The following is a 26,258-nucleotide window of genomic DNA, read 5'->3' as shown; positions in this document are numbered from 1 at the left end:
GTGACCGTCAAGCCGCTTCCCGATGATCTTGGAAGTGAGAGACCGAATCGAGTTGTTCTACAGCGGTACCCTGGCCATCTGTTGCAGAACAAGAGTCGCTCGTTTGTGTCCTCGTGGTACCAGACTAATGAATGGCTGGAATACAGTGTGCAGACAGATGCAGCATTCTGCTATCCATGTAGGAAGTTTAACACCGCACGTGGCCCAGTGGACTCTACTTTCACAGTGCGAGGCGACCGGAATTGGAGACATGCCGTTGAGAAAGACAGGGGGTTTCACAAACACGCAACTTCAAAGGAACATTTAACTTGTGTTTTGAGGTGGAAGGAAAACGAGAGGCGCATCGATTGTGGTAAGGAGATTTCCACACTCCTCAATGCTGACCAGCTAAATAGAAACCGGTACTATGTGTCTGCTCTTATAGATGTTGTGGGATTTCTCACCGAAAATGAGATACCTTTTAGAGGGAGCCTTGATCATTTTGAGGATATGTCAGATGGCACAGTGGGCTCTTCCTCTCGCTTTTAAACTACACACTCAAAAAAGACACCGAGCTCGCCTAAATAAGAGAAAGCTGTCACTGATTTCCTCGAGGTTTGTTGTTGCCTGTACAAAATCTTCAGAAAGCCCACTGTTGCTGCACAGTATAAAGGTGAGCGGTTAAAACGACTTCTTGACCAAAGTTGGACGGGACATTTAGCCACCGTGTCTGTGATCATAGGATCTTTTAAGGATATCACATCCTGACTGTCGGAGATTGATGCAGAGCGCGCCTATGGTGCAGAGATGAGGATGGAGGCTATTGGTCCTGCCTTCATGTTCATTGCTATCTTTGTACAAAAACTGCTGATGTTGTTCGATGGCCCTAACAGACTCTTGCAGGCAGAGGACATGGACTTGCTAACGGGGTTGGAACTGGTGGCGAGTGCTACAGAGTGCGTGAAGAAACTCTGCTCTGAGGATGAGTTCACTGATCTGTGGAACAAGGCCAACGATGCTCCCACTTCTACACCTGCACCACCAAAACGGAGACCCACAATGCATAAGAACTTGGAACAGTTTGTAGTTTTGGAGACTACAGGACAAAACAACGACAATGACAAGACGGAACTGCAGAGGGTTTTTTACAGCGCAATTGACACTGTGCTTGGTGAGATTGCTCAGCGCTTCAGTGAGCGCAACACACAACTCGCCCGTTCACTCGCTGCCTTGAATCCTGAAAATGGCACGTTTTTGGATCCCCACTTGCTCCAGTACATCATGACATTAACAAAGTCAACCATCAGTGAAACAGAGTGTGTGGTTACAAAACAGTTTATTCGCTCACAGACAGAAAAGCAGCCAAACGAGAGATGGACAACACAAAAACTCCTCTACATACCACAAAACGCTGGAAGCCATGCCAAGTGTAGTGACTGCTATGAGACTTGGACTAACATTTGGTGTGTCCACTGCTATGTGTGAAAACTCATTCTCAACATTGAGGAATGTCTTCACTGACCATCGACGGTCCATGCGCCATGCACGCAAGGCACAACTGGTACGGCTGGCCTTCGAGAGAGACCTCACACGTAAATGCCTGAATGAATGGAAGGAGAAGGTCCTCAGAAGATTCCACACCGAGACACGTCGCCTGCAGCTCTTCTGACAGCGAGTACAGCGGTATAAAAACTATACGAGGAGTTCAGATTGTGTGTGATTGCTGGTGATGCGTGTGTGGTTGTGGTTGCAGTCTGGTTGTGATCAGCACCCGCCGTGGTCGGCTGCTTTGTACTTCTGATGTTTAAGTTAAATGTTGTGTTTGGTGCTTTGCATATCCCATATCTCGTGCTTTTTGCATAACCTTACCTCTGTGTAATTGACTGCTTTAAATACGGACCTTGTGGTATCTTCAGACTGGTCGTATTTGCTGTTGATAGTTTAATGTGGTGATCGCAGGTCATAGCCGAGTGTATCTTATTTCAAAGTGCGCTGATTCTGGTGCCAACCTCCCCCGTTTAGTCATTGTATCTCTGGTATATTAATTTTCTAATGCCAATTCTTCACAACACCTTGTATAAGTGCACCTGAATTGGTGCCAATTGTCTAATCATTGAATATCTACATTGTGAATGTGCCAGTTTGTTGCGGCTCTCCTGCATTCGAATAATTTTAGGCCAAAAACATCGGAACATATTAAATCTAGCTGAGATCAATTTCGTTAGTATGTGACGGCAACCTCAGTATAGATGTGTCAATGCTGCATGAATACAATAGTATACCGGGTTATCAAAAATATTAAATACAATAATTGTGCCCCCCCCCATCCAGTTCATATGCCCCCCTTAATACTGAGCCCTGGCTACGGGCCTGTATACATGTCAGGGACTTGTGGTGGGGAATATACATGTCAGGGTGCATTGAGCTCTCATTCCCGCTTCGTTTTCTTCAATCCTAAAAAAAACAGGTTTTTAAAACAGGTATCTCTGATTAAACAGACCTAAATATTTGTTCCAAAGAAATCGATGATTAGCTTTCTCACCAAGGAAATAAATTATTAGCTTTCCAACAGTACCTTATGAAATTACTATATGACAGCAGGAACTACGACATTAAAGCTCGAGGTTCTGCTTCTTCTTCTTCGTGTGATGGACGGACGATGGGTGCATCTCCTTTTAATAATAGCAACATGCGTTCCCTTCAGGAGCGAAAATAAAAAGTTGTCAATACCCACTCCATCCGGTAGGGGGTCAGTGATTAAACCACTTGCATGATTCTCTGGAAACAAGTGAAAATCGAAGGTCGTCTCCCCATTGTTGGCATTTTCTGGGATGTGAAATGGGGGTGCAAGGGGGGGGGCTGGGGAAGGAGAGTCGAGGTAGGAATATTTTGTGCCCTTGACCCAACCCTGATTGCCCTGATCATGTCTGCAAAATTTGGTGGAGATTCGTCCATCTATTTTCGATTCTATAATGATCAGACGCGCGCGCGCGCACACACACACACACACACACACACACACACACACACACACACACACACACACACACACACACACACACACACACACACACACACACACACACACACACACACACACACACACACACACACACACACACACACACACCTTATTTTAGTATGATGTGATTTAAACCTGGGTTCACTGCATCATGGGGTAAAGTTCAGATAGGAACACCAACAGGCCCTTTGATTGTCTCGCAGCTTGTTCAACCTCTTCTGTCGGTTCGTAAGTATAAACGGAATACATTTGCTGTGAAGTCAATAATTCTTGCATGAGGTTTGTCAGTCAGCCAGACAGCGATTTGCTACAACTGGTAACAAATATTTTTACCACCTGGCTTTAGCTATTACAAAAAGTTTGAGCATTTGTAATGGGCATGCTTGTTATCCCTTAAATAGCTCTATCTGCAACGCTTACTGGGGTAAATGGCAGCAAATACAACCAACCTACACCCACCCTACAACTCCCAAGAAATCTCATATTAATGGAGTTTATTGACTGCCCTGAAAAATAACCCTGGACATTTGACGGAGAATTACTCCATGTGTTGTAACGATGAAGGTTTGTATCTCACTAAATTAATTTTGTATGCTGGACAGCAGTATATATTTTGGGTATTTTTATGTTAAAAATTAAAATGAGTGTCATTTGTACTTTTAAAAAATAGGGTGCAGTCCAAACAGGTAAGAAGAGGCTAATTAGGTAAGAATTGACAATGATGATTGGAACAATCATCAATACATGATGTGAGTGATCACCGATGATTGCTGATATGTCACACAAATCACTGAAAATGTTTGAAATTGTACACTTGAAATGGTTTCACGTGACCAACCAAGGTGGACTCCTTTGCTACATTGCTGAGCATGTGGCGAACATTTATAATTACACAGAAAAAAATGTCAACTTATATCGATTTATAGGTTTATCGATATTATCCCCTGAGATAAATTTCGAGATTCATATTTCTTAAACACAGATTTAGTGCTCAGGTTTTGATATATAAACCAATGGATTGGCTCCCATGTGTGTACATGTATATTTATATATGTATATGCATATGTATGTGTATGTGTATCGGTCAAAAATGGAACAATCATCAATTCATGATGATATGTATACATGTACGTGTATGTGTATATGCATACGTACATGTATATGCACATGTTTATGTATATGTATGTGTGTATACATATGGATATGTACATGTATATGAATGTGTATGTGTATATGTACGTACATATGTATGTGTATAGATACGTGTATATGCATTTGTATATGTATATTTATGTGTGTATATGTATATGTATATGTGTATGCATGTGTATATGTATATGTATGTCTTTCAGTATGTGTATATATGTGTGTGCGTGTGTGTGTGTGTGCGTGTGCGTCTGTACATTGATAATATAGATTATGTGATTTTATGTGTTTATATATTTTTCACCAATCACAAGGTTTTTAATGGTATGGTTCATAAGTCACGTGATTTTGCAAAAGTCATGCGTTCAGCCGTCACGAAAATTAGGCACCTTCGTCGGAGTGTTTTACGACACTTCATTGTTTCCCAGGACTGTAACACATGTGCATATAAATGTATATAATTATATTTGAGATTGAAATCCATAATTTATCTTATCCACGGACACACACCGAAACCAGACTTCACAGAGAGAGAGGAGGGAGAGGGAGAGGGAGGTGTTGACTGTCGTGAAGGGGTCACGGTGGGGGATGGGATTGTCCCGGGGTGGAACACACTGAGTGGGAAGGGTGGAAGGCGTTATCTCGCCATGAGAGCGAATACCAGGCAGAACCTGGCCGGCGGCCGAGTGTCCAGAGACGCTTGATTTGCGAGCGCGGAATGAGCGACGCATGCATGGAAGCACGAGCGCAGCAGATTAGCGATTAGCATCCCATTGCCGCTGTGTCCTGGCACCGCTGTGTCGGTTGCCTAGTGCAAGGTGGCGCTTCACATGTGGCGCTGGCGCGTCGTTACTTGACAGGTTCGCCAAGGAGACCGAGACAAGCAGAGGGAGTTCAAGGGAGTGAGAAAGTGGGAGGCGTTGCCGCTCCGGGACGTTTTACAGACGCAGACAGACGACCTTGGTGTAGACAGCATGTCGTTCGGATGTCCGCAGAAGATCCTGATCCTGATGCTTCTGTTGGTCGGTGTGGACGACGCACTCGGAGCGGTGAGCACGCCACCACGTCCTTTTTTGGGGGGGGGGGGGGTGGGGTTTGTGTCACTAGACAGACGGACAGACGAAGGGGAAAGTTTTGTGGGAAAGAGCGAAGCCAAGCCGTCCATGTCTGATACGCGCAAGCTGCAAGGATGCTCCGACGTCGTTTAGATTCATTTCGACGTATATAAGACAACAAGTTGGGTCACGTGATCAACATAGGGTTATTCAGACCAGTAAAACAGCAAAAAAAAACAAAAACAATTTCTCGGGAGTGCAACACGACAATGATGGGCCAAATGGCCTCATTTCCTTGTTTCAGTTAAGGTTGCATAAGAAAAGTGTGTGAAGTGTGACCACTCCTTACACTTGGTGTAGTCAGTCAACGACTGTGAACCCTTCGCATATTACTTTCCCTTCTGTGGATGAAATATAAATATTTAAATGCAAGTGGTTCGATTTGCGACAGAGAATCAACCTCAAACGTGACATGAAGGGGGCAATCTGAGGTCCACCCTTTTCCCCACCGAGGGGTACCCCCCACTTAAGACGGTCATATCTCCAAAACTCCATTATTTCATGTTTTAACATCAGTTTGATGAATTTAAAGTTTTTATTGTGATGTTGACCTTCCACGTTTGAAAATAATGTGGTGCAGCAAATGTTGGGGCAATTGGGCCAGGGGGTTATGAACGTATAAGGAACAAACTATCAAACAAACAGACTACATTAAATATATATATATATATATATATATATATATATATATATATATATATATATATATATATATATATATATATATCTTCTTCTTCTTCTTTCGGCTGCTCCCGTTAGGGGTCGCCACAGCGGATCATCCGTATGATCCGCATAGTGATTTGGCACATGTTTTACGCCGGATGCCCTTCCTGACGCAACCCTGGTCACCTCTTACGACACAGGGATATGGTACACCTATTTTAACCGGGGTATACACCGGCCCAGTATACTGGTACTCATTTTGCGGACTTCGGAAGGATGACAGGCTGAGTCAACCCCCTGGTGTATTAATTCAGTGGCTCAACGGGGCTTGAACGGACCTTTTGGATCCCAAGCCGCTGCCCTAACCACTGCGCCAACACCAGGCTCACACATATATATATATATATATATATATATATATATATATTTATTTATTTATGTATGTATATATAATAGTGGGTTATGCTTACATGTTGTGAACAATAACGTAGCTATTGTTCTCTCGTCACTCACCCACATTTATTTTTTTCATTTATTTATATTTTCATTTACAGATGCTTTTTGACGATTCTGTGATTTCCTTCCCTGCCCCCCCCCCCCCCCCGGTGTATCGGCTTTGTTGTCCATTGCACCCGAAATTTTAGTTTTCTCCATCACCCGGAATGTTCCCATCTTATTCTATCAATGAGTGAGTGAGTGGTTATAATGAGCTTTTTATTCTATAGTCAGACATCTCAAACTATTTTGTCATTTCGTATCAAATTTTACATCACTTTACATGTTACTGTGAATGGAACTTCACACTTTGACAGTTGTGGAGCTGGAAGGGTCCTTGATTGATACGAGGTGTGATGGTCAACGCTGTGATCGAACCAGATGGAATATTTCTTAATTTGGCTGAGCGACAGCAACTAAAAGATCCAGTTTGTGCAAGAGATACCAGAGATAATTTTATTTGCATGTGATTGGAAACTGGACATAGTAAGCTAAAACTCCTTTTTGAAGGATGATGTACTCCACAATGCAAGATCCCTGCTGGCACTTCACCAGAGCGCAGTTTTAGTCAGAGATTATCTTCTCCCAAACCGAACCCATGACCACTCAGCTTACAAACTACTGTATCTTGCCCACTTCAGTGTATATATATATATATATATATATATATATATATATATATATATATATATATATATATATATATATATATATATATATATATATATATTGTTGCGGATTTCGCGCCCGCCGGCGTGCTGACGGCCACGTAACTCGAATCGCGGCATGTCGCCCACCGGACGGACAATCCAGTCGTGACCCTCTCGGACTAACGCCGGGAACCAGTCACGGGTGGACCTTTCGGTCTCACCGCGATCGAGCCAATCAGCCCCCGCGTGGGATAGGGTTGCTCGCCAAATTCGACCTACCTAAGTACCCACGCGGAGGGTAGACCGGGCGATCGCACCTCGCCGCAGGTCGACTTCGGACACGGGCCACTTAAGCGACCCGTTCCGTACTATCAGAATAACCGAGCGGTGTTATCGTCGACCTCGACGGTTCGATTAATTATCGGGCGTATTCAGCCCACTACCAACCCTTTACGTGAAGCAAGATGAGGATTCAATGGGAGAAATGACGAAGCGAAGCGGGAAACAGTTCAACACAAAAGCACATTTATTCGCGGCACACGGGAAGCACACATTCAATTCCACCAAAAGCACACAGAAAAAACACAATTCCATTTACACAAAAAGCAAATATAAAAGCGAAAACAATGCAGAGCTAATACCGACTACCGAGCACACGGCAACACTTATACAATTCTACCTCACAGACGGCGCCGACAACACATACCCAAAACCAAGGAAAAGAATACCCCCAAGAATGAGGCGGGCCTGAGGCCGAGACCGGGCCGCGCCTACCCGTCTGGTGATGAGACGCGGAGCGGCGATGGCGCCCCAACCCCGCGGGCCTCGCGGACAGTGTCTGGCAGGGGGTGGGAAAGGGGCCCCCTTGGTCGCACTATCTCAGCGCGGGGGGAAACAGGAGGGGGTTGCTGATGCTCGGGGTATAGAGGATCTTTATCATGTGCGACGAGCGTCTCCACCTCGGCCAGGTCGCGCTGTCGGCCTCCCTCGGGTGCAGCTTCCTGCACGATGCGAGCACCCCCTCGTCTGGTGTCGCCGCCTTTCCACAGCTCCGTCCCCTCCGTTCCGCACACGACGAGCAGCTCCACCGCCCGCGAAGTCTTGACCCTCTGCTTCCGACTCTCCTACTCTCCGCCTCTCCGCCTCGGGACTCTCCGACTCTGGACTCTTCTTTGGACTCTTCTTTGGACTCTCCCCTTTGGACTCTTCTGACTCTCCCCTTTGGACTCTTCTGACTCTCCACTCTCCGCCTCTGGACTCTCCGACTCTCCTGACTGACGAACACGGTCCTTTTATCCCCCCGTAGCTTCGCCTTTGACCCCCTCCCTTTGACCTTTCACCTCGCTCCCCATTGGCCCGAGAAAAAGTGGGCGTGAAGGCTTTTTGATCCACAAATTTGCATATATCGATCGTCCTGGAGGCGGGGCCAAATCGCCCCTCGCTCACCGATTGGACGGCAAAAAGTGGGCGTGTGTCGTTTTTGATCCGTTTTTGAAGCACAAAATCCGTGATTTTGTACACGCTGTTCGACGCGCGCCCTGCACGAGTCCAACACCGGTACCCACAGCGGGGCAAGAACGGTGGCGATGCTACGGTTGCGAGGTGTGACGGGAAGGTCGTGGCGGTTGTGGTGAAGCGGCGTTGTGGTTGGTGGTTGATGTTGTGATTGTGGTGGTAATCATGGCGGTTGGTCCAAAATAAAGATAGTAAAAGAAAAACGGCTATCCTGAAGAGTCGCAGCACGCATAAATGACATGTATTCCCACTAGACAACGGGTTCGGGCCTAACTACACATGTACTTACCGAGATACCTCACCTAAGGGACCTGAATGGTGGTTTGCGAATTTGGTAACCACAACAATATATATATATATATATATATATATATATATATATATATATATATATATATATATTTTATACCATCCACTTGTCGTGGTGGCATGATGAGATCTTTCCAGGATTCTCCATGAGATTTAGTCAATAGGATTGACTAAATCAACGCCCCTTAAGCTGGTGTTCTTATCGATGATGCCTCACAGGGTAGAAATGGGGCAACCCCTTCTCCGTGGTTCTTCAGGCCTCCAGAGTACAACTTTCTTTGCAAGTTCTTCATGTCACCTCACATGATCAGCAAGGTGAAGGCGGCATTCCCTCACAATAGCAGAGATGTGGGGCAACGAACCATATCGATCCCTATTAGCGATATGGTCTTGCCAATAAACATTCACAACTTTTCGAAGCAATCGGGTGTATGTACCATCCAGTGATTTCTTCAATGATTGGGTCAAGGTCCAGGATTTGCACCCATAGAGAAGGATCGACTCAACTGTAGTTTTGAAAAACCGAAGCTTACCCGTCTGTGAATTGGAGATCTCCAAACTTCATGGAGGGCGTGAACTGCTGCCCAAGCCTGAGCTTTCCTGCATTCTAAGTCACGCTGCATGTTGGTATAGGAGCCGAGGTATTTAAAGCCATTCACTCTCTCTATCGGACTTCCGGCGACAGTAAGTAGAGCACACTCAGCAGAAGGATTGTTGGTCATATGCTTCGTATTTTCAACATTGAGTACAAGCCCAATAGACCGAGCAACATTTTCAACCTTGTGAAGTAGAAATTCAGCTTCACTTAACATGTCTGAAAGAAGCGCTATGTCAACAAAGTCAAGGTCAGATATGTGCTGGGCTGGATGTCTGCTACTTCGACGCCAGGAGAGAGTTAAACCATCTGTCTTCAATCACAGTGCTTCGGGCATAGTCCAAGGCAATGGTAAACTGGTAAGGAGCAAGTGGGTCACCTTGAAGAACTCCATTGTTGATTTGAAAAGTTTTAGTCTCTCCTTCAGGAGTTAACACCACTGCAGAGGTATCTTCATATATAATTTGTATGGCCTTCACAATTGACTCAAGGATGCCATATGCATGTAAAATTTGGAAAAGTTTATTCCTGTCAATAGAATTGAAGGCTTTCCTGAAGTCTAATGAAGATGATAACATCCTCTTTTTGGTGATTGCGTACTTCCTCAATGATGCTCCTGAGAGCAAGAATCTGAGAAGATGTAGATCGAAGGGGCCTAAAACAATTTTGATGCAGGCGTAGGATCTTTTCTAATTCAGGGTGAATTCTGTTAAGAAGGAGGCGATTGTCAATTTTTGCTGCTGTTTGAGTTAAACGTGTTCCATGGTAGTTTTCAGGAAGCGTTAACTTTCCTTTCTTGGGTATTGGGACAATACCTGCCTTCCCCCATTCTCGAGGGTGCTTTCCAAGATATGCTTTGTTGCAGAATTTCAGCAAGATTTTTCTTAAGTTTGGAAGTAGCCAGCCTTCGATTGGAATACCATCAAGACCGGGGGCATTTTCCAAGTTTCATTTGTTTCATGGCGAATCAAGTTCTACTGATGAAAAGATGCCAACAGTAATGTTGGAGTTGATCTCAAAAAAAGGGATCAATTGGATTGGTAGGTATGCTGGTATTATTAGAAGAGAGCAGTTTTTGGAAATGAGTTTTCCAGGAATCGAACCGATTCTCACCTTCGATTAAAAACAGTTTTGGATTTCTTTCCAGAAAGATGTTTCATGAGGTTCCAGGTGTTATGGAGTGCATTGATTGATTTCCCCTTGTCCAAGCCCCCCAGAATATTGTGAAACCGCTTTTTCTGGGCTTCATCGTACATACTGCATATGCCTGGTATTGGCTTAATGGTTAGGGTGGTGAGCTTGGGATCCTAGCTTGGCATCCTAGGATCCTGAGTTCAAATCCCACTTGTTGTTGAATTAATATCAGGTGGGGTTGACTCTGCCTGTCATTCTTCCGAGATCGGCAAAATGAGTGCCAGCTTGCTGGTATCGTGTGTCGGAGTGGCGACCCATCCAGGATTGTGTCCAAAAGCCAAGGCGACTGCTTAGGCCGCACCAACGCTCTGCACAGAGGATGGTCCCAATGGATGGATGGATCGTACATATCATAGAATGCAGCTTGTGTTTTAGATACAGTTCCCTGGTTGTGCATTGAGGACAACATCATGGGCAGCATTTATATCAGCAGTTCCTTGAACACTAATTTTAACAGGTTTTCATGGTGGCAATACAGTCGAATCAACTTTATTGCATATGTGAGCTAAATCTTTATATGTGCTTGACTGATTTCTTTCAAATATACCCCATTCAGTAGAAATTTGATTTTCGATTCAGGAGGCTATGCAAGGATCAGTAGAGACAACATCCCAATGAAATCTGGACCTGTTTGTGTTCTTTTTTGATCTGACGCCAAGCCTTATCTTTGCGCAAACTATTCTGTGATTGGAGCCAATAGGGTCTGATGAAGAGTGAGCTTGAGAATTCATGATGCTGTTACTCCATCTTTTTATGACGTAGGATGAAATCAATTTGAGATGTGGTTTTTGTTTGGCGCATGGAATGTCCAGAGTCTTGATTTGGGTTTTTGAAATAGAATGTTAGTTATTGAAAGGTCATGCTGATGGATGAAATCAAGAAGGAACTGTCCATTTCTCTTGGTGGATCTATGGTAAGAAAACCCGTTTGACACCTGGGCATTAAAATCCCCTCCAAGTATAAGACAAGAATATTTAGGGATAGATGACACTATCTATCCGGTTTAGGCTTTCATAGAATTCAACGCTTGATACAACACTGATGTTGGTTGGAGAATAGCACGATATAACATATGTTTTAGGGTTCCCTTTAAATATTGCTAATGCAATCCGATCTGATATTTTGGTGATTTATATAAGGTTATTGAGGAAGGAAGATGTGACTATTATTCCAACTCCACCAATTGCTCCTCCGATTCCACTACGTATGGCAGAAGTTGTAAACAAGGTGAATCTGCAAATTCTGGTGTTTTGAATATCTCACTCCAATAGTTGGTGAACTATTCTATGCTCTTGAATACAAATCGCTGAGATGTTGAAGTCATTCATGTGCTTGTCAAGTTCTTCAATTGCACAAGTGGAAGAAAGACTATGACAGTTGAGCTGCCCCAGAAACAAAGGTTTCTTCTGGTGGCAAAGTCCTTTCATTGTTCTCATTTCAGATAAGATCTGTCCTTGCTGGTTTCAGGTCTCATTGTCATAAAGGCCAGTGAACCTATGAGATAAATGAAAGTTTGAGGCAGGGGCTTGAACCCTGGTGCTGTTATACAAACTCATCGTGCTTTCAACTGGCTATGACTACGGTGCATTGCCACTGCTACCGATGATGAATTCGATTCGTAGTCATCTGCTACTCGAAGAATTGGCAACCAAGCCTAATGAGCTTCTCCTACCCATTGGTGTTACATCGGAGTTTTCCTTCTCCTAGTCTCCAAAATGAATAACCCACAAGACAGTGGAGGAAGAGGTTTTATGGCGCCTCTGACTCACCACGTGATTGCATCATTGGTTATTCAAAGGATTTATAAGGATAACCATTCCACCAGTTAATCAACTTCACCCTCAACAATCACCGCCAGATTGTCCCCAGTGCTTGTACACAGTTAACCCTCATATCTGAGGGTCATTCCATTATCTGCAACCTGTGGATGGTGGTGGTTGGGGATGGTCACCCCTTGTGTTCTCACATGAAAGCATCTTCCATAAGTATATTGAGGTACAGAATATTAAATCAATGACAAATGTCATATAGTTGTTTCATGTTTGACTGAAATCTCATGTTTATTTGAAAACTCGTATTAAAGCCCATCAAAAATGATGGGATGGAATGATTTTAATCGATATATTAAAGGAGACTGAAAGACATGATTATTCGTAGCAAGAAAAAGGTGTTATTTTAAAACACTACATGAACAAATGTGATCCTATTTTCTTTATCTTCTGAGATGCTTTGTTTCAACAGTACATCCTCGTGAACATGGCAAAGTCTGAAGCCTCGGCCTAGCGTCAGGTGTACTTATCTCTTCTTTATTTTTTAGACATCCTACGGACGTACATGAACACTCCTTTGCTCTACGGGTGTTACACATCACGTGCAGCAAATTCCACTTCCCTGTGCCTTGTATTTATTATTTTTAAAAAAAATGTTTGTGTACACCGCCCTTGAAGGTTGATTTGTAAGTTTTAAGATTTGTAAGTCTACAATTCCAATGGAAGGGATGTAATTACTCTTTTATCAAAAATGTTTTTCAAGTTTTTTTTATCCTGAAAAATAGACCATAGTGAACACACAGTCGTGTTAAAAGATTAGCCTTTAAAATCCAACTCAAATCGTCCTTATGAAGGGGGACAGACAAATACACACTGTGTTTTAAATAGGTGGATAAAAATATACATTTGCTTTCAGGAAAGAACACGTAAAAAGACATAAAATGCCATAGTCCTTGTTTGAGTAATTTTGCTGTATGGAATTAAAGGGCTAGCCCGTATTTATGTACAATAAAATGGCCGTCAGTCTATCAGTCGGCCATCTTTGATCGGATCACAAAATAAAGAGAAAGGCACGTGTACGCCATCAAGTACTGTGCTTGTGCCAAGTGTCAACAAAATGAGACCATGCAGGTCTGAGAAATGGTTGGGAACACTTTTAAGTAACAAAATGGCCGCTAGTCAGCAATCTTGGATCTGATCTTGAAAAAAAAATGACTTGCTTATGTAAGCCATCATTCTTTATCTGTTTGAAAAGTTTGAACAACATCGGTAAAGGCATGTCCGGGAAATGGTTGAGGACGTGTTCGACATCGGGTTTTGAAAAAAAACAACTAAAATGACTGCCATTCGGCCATCTTTGATGTCATTGCGAAACAAAATGATGTGCATTTGTATACCATAATTTGTCTTTGTGCCGAGTACGAATTAAATCTCAAATCAGTCCATACAAGTCTGAGATATGATCACACACGGACATGAAAATCGAGACCAAATGCAAAAGCCCCCGTTTCGGACTAAGTTCAATAAGTGATAATGATAAAAAAAAATCACAAAAGATAGCATATACGACTTACAAACCAAACATGTTGATATTATGTCTGCGAAAAGATGGAACACCATGCAACGGTCCTCATCTCAGATTCAGTTGAGGCTGAAATCATAGATTTGAACTAGTTCAACATTAAGAGTTGCTTTTATTGCATCTCATAATGGGAGTGAGAGCATGTCCAAATCTTTTTTGAAAACCTACAGGTTTTCATGAAACATAGCTACAGGTTTTCAGGCCTACATGAAAACATCACATAGAGGGGGAATAATACTCGTACACATATATACAATATATTCTCACATCAAGGGCAACCGCCTGGTAATCATAGCCACAACTGAAATGGTTGCTGACCCCACCAGGGCTTATGCTCCAAAGATTAAACCAAGCCATCCCTTTTACTTCACACCGATGAGTGGTGAACTTTGGCACAGCCTGGCACCACACTGCTTATGGCTCAGGATGACTTTTTATTATCATCCAGGAACCCCAAATGAACCCAAATATCAGCAAGGAAAAATGCCGGGATCACGAAGTGCATGCTATCTCTTAAGAAAGACAGAATTTATCATAAACATGAGACAGACGGCACAGAATTCCACAAAAAAGACACCAAAAACAATTGATACGTACAATCAATGTTTCACAATGAAATTATCCATTGCTAGAGCACCATGTGCACACAGAAATTGGGCAGTTGTGAAGGGTAGACACAGAATGAACTCGAGCTGCTGCAGGACTTGGGCTCACTTCAGCGTAACCATGATGGCGAGATAGTACATGGCATCGCAGGCATGTGCAGAAAGTCCATAATGTTACCATGATCACAGGCCTCTGGTTGAAAGACTGCAGGACAGACAGACTCTGGACAGCTGGATTCATGACAGATGGAAACTGCAGGCAGCCAAAGCATTAAGACCCCTCCTCTTTTTTTTTCTTTTTTTCCCCTCTAGGTGTGAGCACACACACTTTTTATGCACAAGGGCCTTCCCCTTCTCAGCAGTGTTGGCCAATCAGTTTTCTCCTTGCTGTCTCATTTTAGGCTTTACAGCATCACAAGAATTGTTTACACCATCATAGGCATTTCCCTCCCTTGGTTCCTTCACCCGGTTCTCAGAGTGGAAACAGAGGGATGAGGTGCTTTACCCTATCTACCATCTAAAGTACGGGTTATTTCAAAAAAGTGGACTATTTGAACATTTTATTGTTGAAAAATTACAAAAGGTAGCAAGTTCAGTGATGCACTTGTGGAAAGCATACACCATGCCACTTTCAAATCACTCGTTATACTACTTTCAATTGACGCTTTCAATGTATGCTATGCTTCTGTTCAAGCAGGCTTTGATCCTGACTCCAAAATTCTCCACAACTCGTCTGGAAGTGGCTGGAGTGGTAGCATTATGGTCATCCTCCACCTCCTGCTTCAGGACAGCCTGGGTTTGAGGTTTGTTGATGTAAACTTGACCTTTGGCAGCACCCCAAAATAAAAAATCCATTGGATTCAAATCTGCGCTGTGGGATGCCTTCTCATGTGCTGTGGCCAAGCTGATGACACGATTTCCAAACAGCTGGTGGAGCAAATCGGTTTTCACCTGCAGTGTGCGGTGGGTCACTGTCCTACATGAACCATGCAAGTCCGAGTTGGTTTGGAGACAGTAGTTGAGCTGGGTCGACGGAAGACCTCGTGGTACCTTTTGCCATTGACTGTCACTATCTTACTATTGATGTCCTCAAACCAATAGGGTCCCAGAATACCCCATCTGGCATTCAATGGGCAGAAGTAAGTAGACATCTCAGACACCTACTCAGGAGGCTCAGCACCCCAGAAGAAGGTGTTGTGATTGCTGGTAGCCCCATTCAAATGGAAGTGTGCTTCATCACTGAACCAGGAGTTGATCCAATTTGGGTACCTTTCCATTCAGTCACTGAACCAATCACACATTGTTACTCGTCTTGCCATGTCATTCAGAGTTGGTTTATGCCTTACAGATATGATGTAGGGGTAGAGCTTGAGTTTGGAAGTGAGAACGCGCCACACAGATGAGCCCGAGATGGCCAGTTCTTGGGAATGCTGATGGTGGGATTTCTTCGGAGTTTTGATTGCAGAATCTCTCACAAGATCAATGTTCCCTTGGTCCTTGGTAACACTTGGTGGGCAGCCATTGTTGCCTTGATTTTGATTTTTCACGCTTCCGTGTGCTTGAAAGTGCTCAACAAACTTCTGGATGCTCCCATTGGAATGCCGTCCATTACGGGTGTGAACAATGCAATACTGACTATCGTTGGCACAACTGCACATATTTTGTCTCAAACCACAAAGTCATTATTGTCACTTTTTGTTCCACTGTGAACACCATAGTTGACGTGGGGTTCTCCTGACTACTTGTTAGAAATGGCATACCACCACCACCATAACCTGCAAGAGAGAAGGGTATAACAGTAGAAACAACAGAATATCAGGCTGCTCAAATAGTCCACTTTTTTTTTTTTGAAACACCCGTAGACAATGGTGTCGGCTCGTGGCGGTATGCAGATACTTTATCCTAAACAAATGAACTTAAAATGAAGTTCAAAAAGTTATGAGAACTACCCAAGTACAAATGGTATCTAAAGCCTTACCCCTACTTCACAGACATATCGATATACATATGCTTTGCTTTTCAGGAATAACTCTTTTGCATATCTTGGTGAAGGGTCATTGTTCCCAGACTAGTAGTTGGCTACCTGTGTCACATCAATGCTTCACACATGTGGAAGTAGATCAGTGGCATTGTGTGGACATGCTTCTTCTTGCTTTATCAAGATGCCCTGGCTTGAGCCCACAATGCTGCCTGTCACTAAACTGGATTATTCATGCTCACTCATACTGAGATAAAACCTGAGGCAATGCCTTCGACATATCATTCAATAGTTTTCTTGAAGTTCTCTAAAACCTTATTTATTTATATAATTTTGGATTTCGATATCGTCTACTTCTTCTTGCGTGTGGCAGCTTAGCTGCCGGGGTAGCTCTCATTTATTGGGAGCGCGACTGTGTCGCTGATGCAGTGCCCCTCTACCAGTACACACTGGTACTCATTTCGCCAACCTCGGAAGGATGACAGGCTGAGTCAACCCCCTGGTGTATTAATTCAGCGGCCCAACGGGGCTTGAACTCAGGACCCTCAGGACACTTATGTTCAACGTAAGAAGTGATGCTCTCAAATAATGCTTGTTAACGACCTCAATAACAAAACAAATAATGTCACAGACATAGGAAAAATGTATGATCAACAGACTTTTGCAGTTCAACAAATAAAATGTACCATATGTTTCAGGTAAATATTATGTGTTATTAGTCTGTGAGTCGGACCGAGAAAATTTTAGTTGACTTTAACCCACCTCCTCTCCCCCCAACCCCCCACCACACTTGCACGCACTGACTCCTCAACAGCAAGCACCACCCTATTTCATCTGACGAGTACACCCACTCCCTATGGGAACAGCAGGAATGGTCATGTTATTATCTTCTCTGGGGTATATAGATGACAGTAGATCAAGGCTCGGGTCCATTAGTTTGTGGGGGACGCAATAAGCATGAAATGCCTCAAGAACGTCGGGTTTCCTCCCTTTCAGTTTAGTGTTAAACAGCAGTAGCGACTGTTTAAAAAGGTAATCAATCATATGTGTATGTGGTTTATATTATGTTTTTTCTTCAGGTAGGGGTGCCCCACAAAACGCTATGATGAGCTATTTACACAAGGTGTTTGTCCAAGGAGGAAAAACCCCTTGGGTAGAGGTGATATGATAACTATTAATATTGTTTCGTGATAACATTAATATTGTTGCAGTTCTGCAAGACCGCATGCCTCTAAGACAATGGCACTCAACATACAGTGATCCTCAGGCAGTTATTTCGTTAGTCTTCATGCAGTCAGACCTTCCCCTCATGTCTAATGGGTTAACGGGCCGAAATGTGTTGCGTGGGTCTAATAATTATATCTCGATCTTCTTTTCAATCCTGATTTCCCTCCAACCCTTTCCTTTTAACCATGATACAAATCGAAGCAGGCATCGCACCCAGACATCCACCCTATGAGACACTCACCACCAACACTGTACAGGACGTGCATGGTGCACCCTTTCATTCGAATCTGCGTGCCGATTTACAATGGCGTCTCACCTTACTCCACCTTCGCTCACCAGAAGCTCTTCACCTCGACCACCAACATCTCCCGCACACAGGAAAAATCACCCCGCACCTTCATGCACCTCCGCTTTGATGCAATTTGCCAACAAAGAGGTGTGCTGCGTGTCCCAGGCCACTCGGACCGCATGGCGCAGGGATGGGCCAAGCGGGTTATCAACACCAACCACATCTCACTGGGGGTGCCCCAAGCAGGCATGTGGGACAGACACGACTCATCCAGTCGCCAGAACATGGCTCGGGAGTTCGATGCAAGGAAAAATCACAGTTAATGTTTTGTATCATACTAGCAGAGTACCCGCCCTACGGGCGATGTTATTCTAAGCATGCAACACGTTCATCTGACACGTACCTTTATTTGGGTGGTGTATAGGCAAGTGATAGCTCTGTATAGGAAAAAAAAATAACCTGGGTTACGTGCATGAAGCAAAACCAATCTATTGCTTAAAATTCAAAAACACCCCACTGACCCATGTTGCTCCGGGTGTGCGAATGAGGCCGCTTCCGGCCCCAGGGGCCGGGATCCAATGGAAGCGCACGATTCGGATGACGGCTTGTCTCTTCAGGTCGGCGCCCCACCCTTCGTCCGGGGCTTATAAAAGGTGGATCGCCAAGCTGTCCGCCCTCTCTCCTCCCTCTCTCTCTCTCTCCCTGCACTTCCTCGTCTGCCTGCCTCACACTTGTCTCCACCTGTTTTCTGCACCCACTTCTCCGGCTCTCTGCTCCACCCTCTCGTCACTGCTCCTCGTTGTCTGCCTGTCGCTGCATCTGGACTCGGGGTTGGTGTGTGACAGATGTTCTTCTGGATCAGTGCGGAGCACACATTTCCACGAGCCCCGGCAAAGTGATTAAGCAGGAGATAATGCACCGACTCTTAAGGTGGGATCGCTCAAGCAGAGCGTTCCCCCAAAGCGTACTGGGTTGCATTGGTCGGCCGACTGCGCCAGGTATAGAGAGACCGTGAGTCCTCATCTACTCTCCTTCCTTCTGGCTAACTAATCGTGTGTGTGTGTGTGTGTGTGTGTGTGTGTGAGTGATGGCACCTGTCGTAGCATAAGTTAAGATTGTGGTAGTTATAACGGGATAAATCTGCTCTGTGTCTGCTTTTGTAAATTGATTGCCTTTTGTCACACCCCATGAATTCCTTGCTATCCCTGCTCAACATACCAAGAAACCCAATTCACTGTGCCACATACCTTTCCTCACCTGATTGTAAATAAATGCTTTGTATATAAATGTTCCCAGCTCGTTTTCGTCTTTTCCTTCCTTGGCCCAGCATTGTCCGTATCCTAGCTGAGCCGGGTTAGCTGGGATGTTATCCTCCGTTATGTTTTCTCACCGGTACGTCCTTGGCAGTTACGCTCGGCTGCATCTGATCCGATTAGGTGATCCAGTTTGAATAAGGCGTACCAATGGTGTATGCCCCGGTAATTAGATTACGTGACCATTTTGGGAACCGGTTTCCATTAGATGGAGGACCCTAAGTCACGTGGTTGAGTTATTGGCATTCACTGTTGTTTAGCGACACCCCACGTCACGGAGTTATCCGTGTGCGATGGCCTGCGATTCCGGAGTCTGGTGGGAACCCGAGGTAGCTTCCACTCCCCCCCCCCTTTCATGGTTTTATTACCCCGACCCTGGATCTGCAACAATATTATGCTATTATCATGTGTTATTCCTTTTTTTTTTCTCAGAAGCATCCTTGGAAAAACACGATTAGCTATCTTAACATGGATATACACCTAAACACGGATTTTGCCAAAGGTGGGAAAAAACCATTCAGGGAGGGGTGGGGGCAAATTAAGTCGCTGCAACCTCTGTTCTGTGACCCTTAGTTCTCCTGTCAAGTTTGGTTGAGATTGGATAAGTAACGACTGAATGTGTCACAGTCAAAATGCAGACAGACAGACACCAACTTGTGTATTTAGGATGATGATGTGCACTTCTGAAAGATGACTACTGAGTGTTTTATACATGCTGGAGCCAATTCACAAATAATTTAAGGTTTAGCTGTACAACAGAAAAGATCCGTCCAATTTAAGGGTCGAGTGATGGAAAAGGAGCTTGGCGGCCAAAGGGTAATGCATAAACACAAGCCGAGTCAGTGTTTACGATCCTAAGTGCATACACTTGACTTTTGAGGTATTTCAGAGCTTGCAGCTTCAATGTTTTCCATGTCGTAATCATGACATTTAAATATGACCTTACTAAATATTTAGTGAGCCACTGAATGAATCCGATTGAATGATTGATTTATTGGTTGATTTCACTCATTTGTGCTCGGGGAAACATTTTACTCCCAGGGAAAGTTATTGCTTGTTAATACGTGAGCGAAGTTTTTCAATTCCATCAAATTGAACATGTTGTAAAAGGAAAGAGGGTAAGAGATAATGAAAGCAAAGAGGAAGTCCAATGCACTGAAAATGATCGGCACACTCAGTTTGAGCACTGAGGCCGAGGCACGGGGCTTGTTCCACCCCCAAAAGTTCGGTGGTTTCTCATTTTATTTTCAATTTCATCTGTTGCTACACATTCTGCTCTTTCAGCTCCCCACCTTTCTACAATCCTTGCAAGACAAATGCATGAATCCAGCAGCCAATCCCTTGCTTGTTAACTGTCCGAAGTCCAAGCTCTCTGCACATCTCTTTCTTTCTCATTATCTCTCTCTCTCTCTCTCTCTCTCTCTCTCTCTCTCTCTCTCTCTCTCTCTCTCTCTCTCTCTCTCTCTCTCTCTCTCTCTCTCTCTCTCTCTCTCTCTCTCTCTCTCTCTCTCTCTCTCTCTCTCTCTCTCTCTCTCTCTCTCTCTCTCTCTCTCTCTCTCTCTCTCTCTCTCTCTCTCTCTCTCTCTCTCTCTCTCTCTCTCTCTCTCTCTCTCTCTCTGTCTCTCTCTCTCTCTCTCTCTCTCTCTCTCTCTCTCTCTCTCTCTCTCTCTCTCTCTCTCTCTCTCTCTCCCTCCCCCCCTTTCTCCCATTGGTGGAACCCTCCATTCTTCCTGGTGTTTTGTTTCCTGTTGCTGAAATCTCATAATATAATTTTTTTTTCTTTGACATCAATGCTGTTGAATGTGACCAAATTTACTGACGAAAACCATTGCCAAAGACGTTTGCAATTGGAAAAACCATCAGACTAATGAAACCTGGGACTCAAAATCAATTAAAAGTAACAGGGAAAATAAAATCCTGCTCAAAAGCATTTCAAACAATATTGCATTTTGAGAGAAAAGGCATTGCAATAAAAATGCGTGTTTGGCTTTTCACTCCAAAGTTTTCATCATCAATTTATTTCAGTTTCTGTCAATTAATATGTTTTGTATCATACTAACAGAGTACCTGCTCTACGGGCAATCTTGTTCCAAGCATGCAACACGTTCATCTGACACGTACCTTTATTTGGGTGGTGTCTAGGTAAGTGATAGCTCTGTATAGGAAAAAAAACAACATAACCTGGGTTACATGCATGAAGCAAAAACATACCATTGCTTAAAATTCAAAACACCCCACTGTACTGGAAAAGGTGAGGACAGGAATACTGTATGTACTGAAAATGGTGGGACTTGTAATACTGTCCCCCACCTGAAGGCAGCGCAACACAATACACATTTACATCGAGAATTTGTGCCCTCCACTCCCCCCTCAAGACCATTGACAAAGATAAAACACCCCTTTATATTAATTGGGGTCAATCCCATGCTGATCCTCTTGAGTAAGTCTGGATGTAATTGGGCCAGAACTATAGGAGTTCTGGCCCGACAAACAAGCCCTCAAACAAACCCACAAACCTGTAAACAAACAAACCCACAAACAAACACCGGTCCATGAATTATAGTCATAGTAAGAATATGAGTATAATGTATAATTAATATATATATATATATATATATATATATATATATATGTATATATGTATATACATGATCAAAACGAAGAGGCTGCTGCTTTTCTATCCAGTCCAGCAGCTGAGCAGGTGTGTAGCATTGGAATTCTCCTGTATGTACTATTTGTGATTGTCTTTACAGCTGTGGAGGAACTCTGGGAAGGGTTTGAAACAGCAAAGTGCTTACATTGGGTAGCCTTTCTTGGTTGCTTTATGCAGCTTTCTTCAGCTGGAAGAGCATTGGAGGAGTCGATTTATTTATTTAATCCTAGCAACCTGGGTTTAATTGATTCGGTGAGAACTAATTCGTTATTCCCTTCATTCACAGGTGAGAGATGTGAGTGGTTCTCTGGTTTTCATTTTTATATCTAATATATTGTTACGGTTGTGGAAATTCGCATTACACCATAAAGAGTCCTCAGGTGAGATATCTCGATAGGTCTATGTGTAGTTAGTCCACACCCGTTGTATAGAGGGAATTTATGTGATCCATCCAGGCTGCGACGCTTTGAGTTAGCCATTTTTCTGTTCTATCTTTTATTTCAAACAAACAGCATCTCAACCACCACGCCATCCCCACCACAGCACCAACCACACTACAACCATGCCACCTCCACCATCTACGCTACCACATCTTCGCCACTCGCCATTCAATAGGCCCCGTGCGGTTAGGAGCTCCGCGGGAGAAGAAAAACCACCAACGATGCTCGGGGGTTTTTCCCGCCTGTTTCTCCCGTCTAAATTCTCCGTGCTCGGTGTGGGGGACGTGCGATCCGAGCCGGGGGTCAAAGGTGAGAAGAGGTGGGGGCCTCTTTTTGGGGGAATAATTCTCTGGCCCTGAGCCAAAAACTGACTCCCCCGCACGGGGCGGGATGGAGGGAGAGCGAGAGGGCACACCCCCCTTCGAGAGGCTTCTCCAAGAAGCTCGAAGGGAGGCGGGGCCGAAAACGGGGCGGAGCGAGGGGTGGAGCCCCGCGCTAAAAAAGGCGGACAGCACGGACCTTGAGGAGGTAGAGTAGTCTTCGAGGCATCCTGTCTCCTTGTCTTCGAGGGTTGTTTGAGCTTCTGGGCTGGACGTCGTCTCCTTCTTGGCGCTGCTTGTCTTGTCAGGGGAAGAGGTCCTGCGCTCGCGGCTTGGCGAGCGGCCTGTCAACGAAGGCACGGACGGAAGACGCGGCAGCGCCAGTTGTGAGGTGGACCTGCGCGTCCGGACGAGGAGTGCTGGAGAGGGTTCGCCGGCCGCGAGAGAGGTCGGGGCCAGGCGCGACCACGCTGACGGTCGTGGGAAAGGGACTCACCAGCCACGAAAAGGGAAGTCGCGACTTCTTTTCTTTTTCCTTTGCTTTTTGTGTAAATGCTTGTGGTGGCACCGTCCGTAAAGTAGAACTGCGTAAGTGTTGCCGTGTGTCGGTCTTATTCGGTTTTAACTCTGCATTTGCTTTTGTTGCATAATTGTATGGCTGTGGATACGTGCTTGCTTTGTGTCTGTGTGTGTAAATAAAATGCTTGCTTGTTGAACTGTTCCCGCTCTGCTTCGTCTCCTTCCTTTTTATTGACTCTCCATCCTGCATCACGTAAGAGATTAGTAGTGGGTGTAAGTTCCCGGGAACTAATCTGAACCGTCGAGGTCGACGATAACTCCGCTCGATTATCTCTGCAGTACGGAACGAACCGCTTAAGCGTTCGTGTCCGAAGTCGACCTGCGGCGAGGTACGATCGCCCGATTAACCATCCGTGTAGGTACTTAGGTAGGTCGAGTTTGGCGAACAACCCTATCCTACGCGAGTGGCTGATTGGCACGATTGTGGTGAGGTCGAAAGACCCACCCGTGACTAGCTCCTGGCGTTGTTCCGAGAGGGTCACGACTGAATTGTCCGTCCGGTGGGCGACGTGCCGCGATTCGAGTTACGTAGCCGATCGCACGCCGGCGGGCGCGAATTCGCAACAATATAAAGTTCATACTGATTCACTGATCCACTGACTGACTCACTGACTTACTGACTGCCTGATATTAAAGATTGGTACCTTCTAGGTGACACAGAAAAATGAAATTTTGTGTGCTGATGGACATTGAAGCCGATACACTGGGAAAAATCACAGAACCATCAGAAATTATCCGAAAATGAAAATATAAATCAATGAAAAATCAAATGCAGCTGAGCGACCTGAGAAAGCATGGTTCGTTATCGCTTACAATATCTAAGCACACCCCACTAACACATAATTATATACATATATGTACATATGTTATAAAGCTCATCCGAACCACTCACTGACTGACTGATATGAATGTTTGGGACCTTTTGGGTGATGTACAAAGCTGAAATTTAGCAAGCCGATACACCGGGAAAAATCACAGAACCATCGGATTGCATCTGTAATTGAAAATATAAATATATGAAAAAAAATGCAGGTGAGCCACCCAAGACGATGGGGAAGCATGGTAATATCGCTTGCCGACAGACATTGAAGCTGTTATCCAAATCCATTGGGACCATAATTCTGTCCAGTGCGGTGGTGCTGCCGAAGCAGTTTCCGAGGTTATTGAGTAAAATCTTTACGGGCCGCCACTCCGACGCAGAATACTCGAATGGCTCAATCATCCCAGCAAGTTAGTACTCATTTTGCCGATCTTGGAAAGATGACCGGTAGAGTCAACCCCACCTGGTATTAATTCAACAGCTGAGTAGGATTTGAACCAATGACCCTGGGATCTCAAGCCCACCACCCTAAACATTAAGCCAACACCAGGGATAGAAGCCTATACACCAGGGGGGGGGGATCACAGAACCGTCGGAAAGTGTCTGTTCATGAAAATAGAAATTAATGAAAAAAAGAAAGAAAGAATAATAAATGCAGGTGACCGACCCGAGCCAATTGGGAAGCATAATTCGTTATTCCTTACAATGTGTAAGCATACCCCACTACTATATATATATATATATATATATATATATATATATATATATATATATATATATATATATAATATATATATATATATATAAAATTGTGAATCATGGGTGGTGTCTGTCTGTGTGTTCATTTGTCTCTCGTTTACGGCGGCCGCTTCCCACGCTGCATTTCAAAAGCTGCTGATTGATTACTTTGCATTTTCATTTCACCTTTCTTGATGACACATTGTTGTCACTTTATTGTTCCACCCAGTAATCTATAACATCAACATGAACATCTCGATTAAAGTAGATTTAATACAGATCTTCATGGAATAACACACAATTTCAAATATCCACTACCCAATGTTGCACCACCATTTCACGGTGGGTGGTATAAGTAGCTCAGAGCTTTGGCTCTGAGTGAAACACAATTAACCTTTTTAAAGTCTTTGAAATACTTTAAATTCACAGATTAACTTAAACGTTTCCTGTCACTGGGGATGGCTATTTTTGCTTGTACAGGGTGATATTTTATTTTATTTTATTCAGGAACCCTAAATAATTCCCATGCAGTAAAAACTATATCAATTAGGCACCTAATATTTTGCATAAACATAGCCTTATGTTAGAGAAAGGTGTGACATGATCCACACAATTGAATACTTTAAAGGAAGTGCTGAAATTATCCACCACCATGTTGCAGGCACAAAATCATTCTTCACAGCATGCTCTCTGACTCAGAGTGTTGCATTTCTTGGGGAATATTGCTGATTGTGTCATTGATTATTGCTTTGAATTCGCCAAGAGAGTGTGGATTTGGGAACGGTGAGCTTTGTTGTGCTCAACATCAGAGATTTATTCGGCCTTGCTTCCATTCTTTTCTGCACTTCATCCACTTTCTCTGGTGTAACAACACTTGGCTGGCGCTTGTGCTTTTTAACTTTCACGCAGCCTGTTTCTCTGAATGGCTTCACCAGTTTCCATTTCACTGATTTCGAAGGTTTTGTCCGATCACCAAAGTGACTTCTAAATTCTATTTGGCATTCACTAAAGGATGCATTCTTGATGTAATGTTCGATGAGAAAAGCGAGTTCTTCCACAGGTGAGCGCCATAGTGTTACTGAGTGAAAACCGTTAAACGTCACTGCCGGGTCACGTGATAAATCACGTGATACCTGATAAATCTCATGACCATGGCATGTCTTTCTCTAACATGAGGCTACATTTACATAATATTAGGTTCCTAACAGATATAGTTTTTAGTGTATGGGTATTATTTAGGGTTCTCAAATTAAAAAATGACC

The 26,258-nt window shown here is 44.0% G+C and overlaps 1 protein-coding gene across 2 annotated transcripts in view; it reads left to right on the top strand.

Moving 5' to 3' along the window:
* Positions 1-4,780: 4,780 nt before the first annotated feature.
* The window catches only part of FRAS1 (Fraser extracellular matrix complex subunit 1), a 188,285-nt gene continuing 166,807 nt past the window's right edge, over positions 4,781-26,258 (top strand). Inside the window, exon 1 of one of the 2 annotated variants that reach the window (XR_015058289.1) lies at positions 4,781-5,196. Coding sequence is in view for 1 of the 2 variants with exons in the window: in XM_085881638.1 (XP_085737764.1) it covers positions 5,122-5,196 (75 nt within the window). In the remaining variant the exon portion in view is untranslated. The remainder of the gene's footprint in view (positions 5,197-26,258) is intronic. The other variant, XM_085881638.1, reaches the window with a different exon arrangement.

This window comes from Eptatretus burgeri, chromosome 5 (assembly GCF_056783735.1).
Source record: "Eptatretus burgeri isolate ZD-2024b chromosome 5, Ebu_testis_v1, whole genome shotgun sequence".
In the NCBI taxonomy this organism is placed as follows: Eukaryota; Metazoa; Chordata; class Myxini; order Myxiniformes; family Myxinidae; genus Eptatretus; species Eptatretus burgeri.
This window is presented reverse-complemented; position numbering and strand designations above follow the sequence as displayed.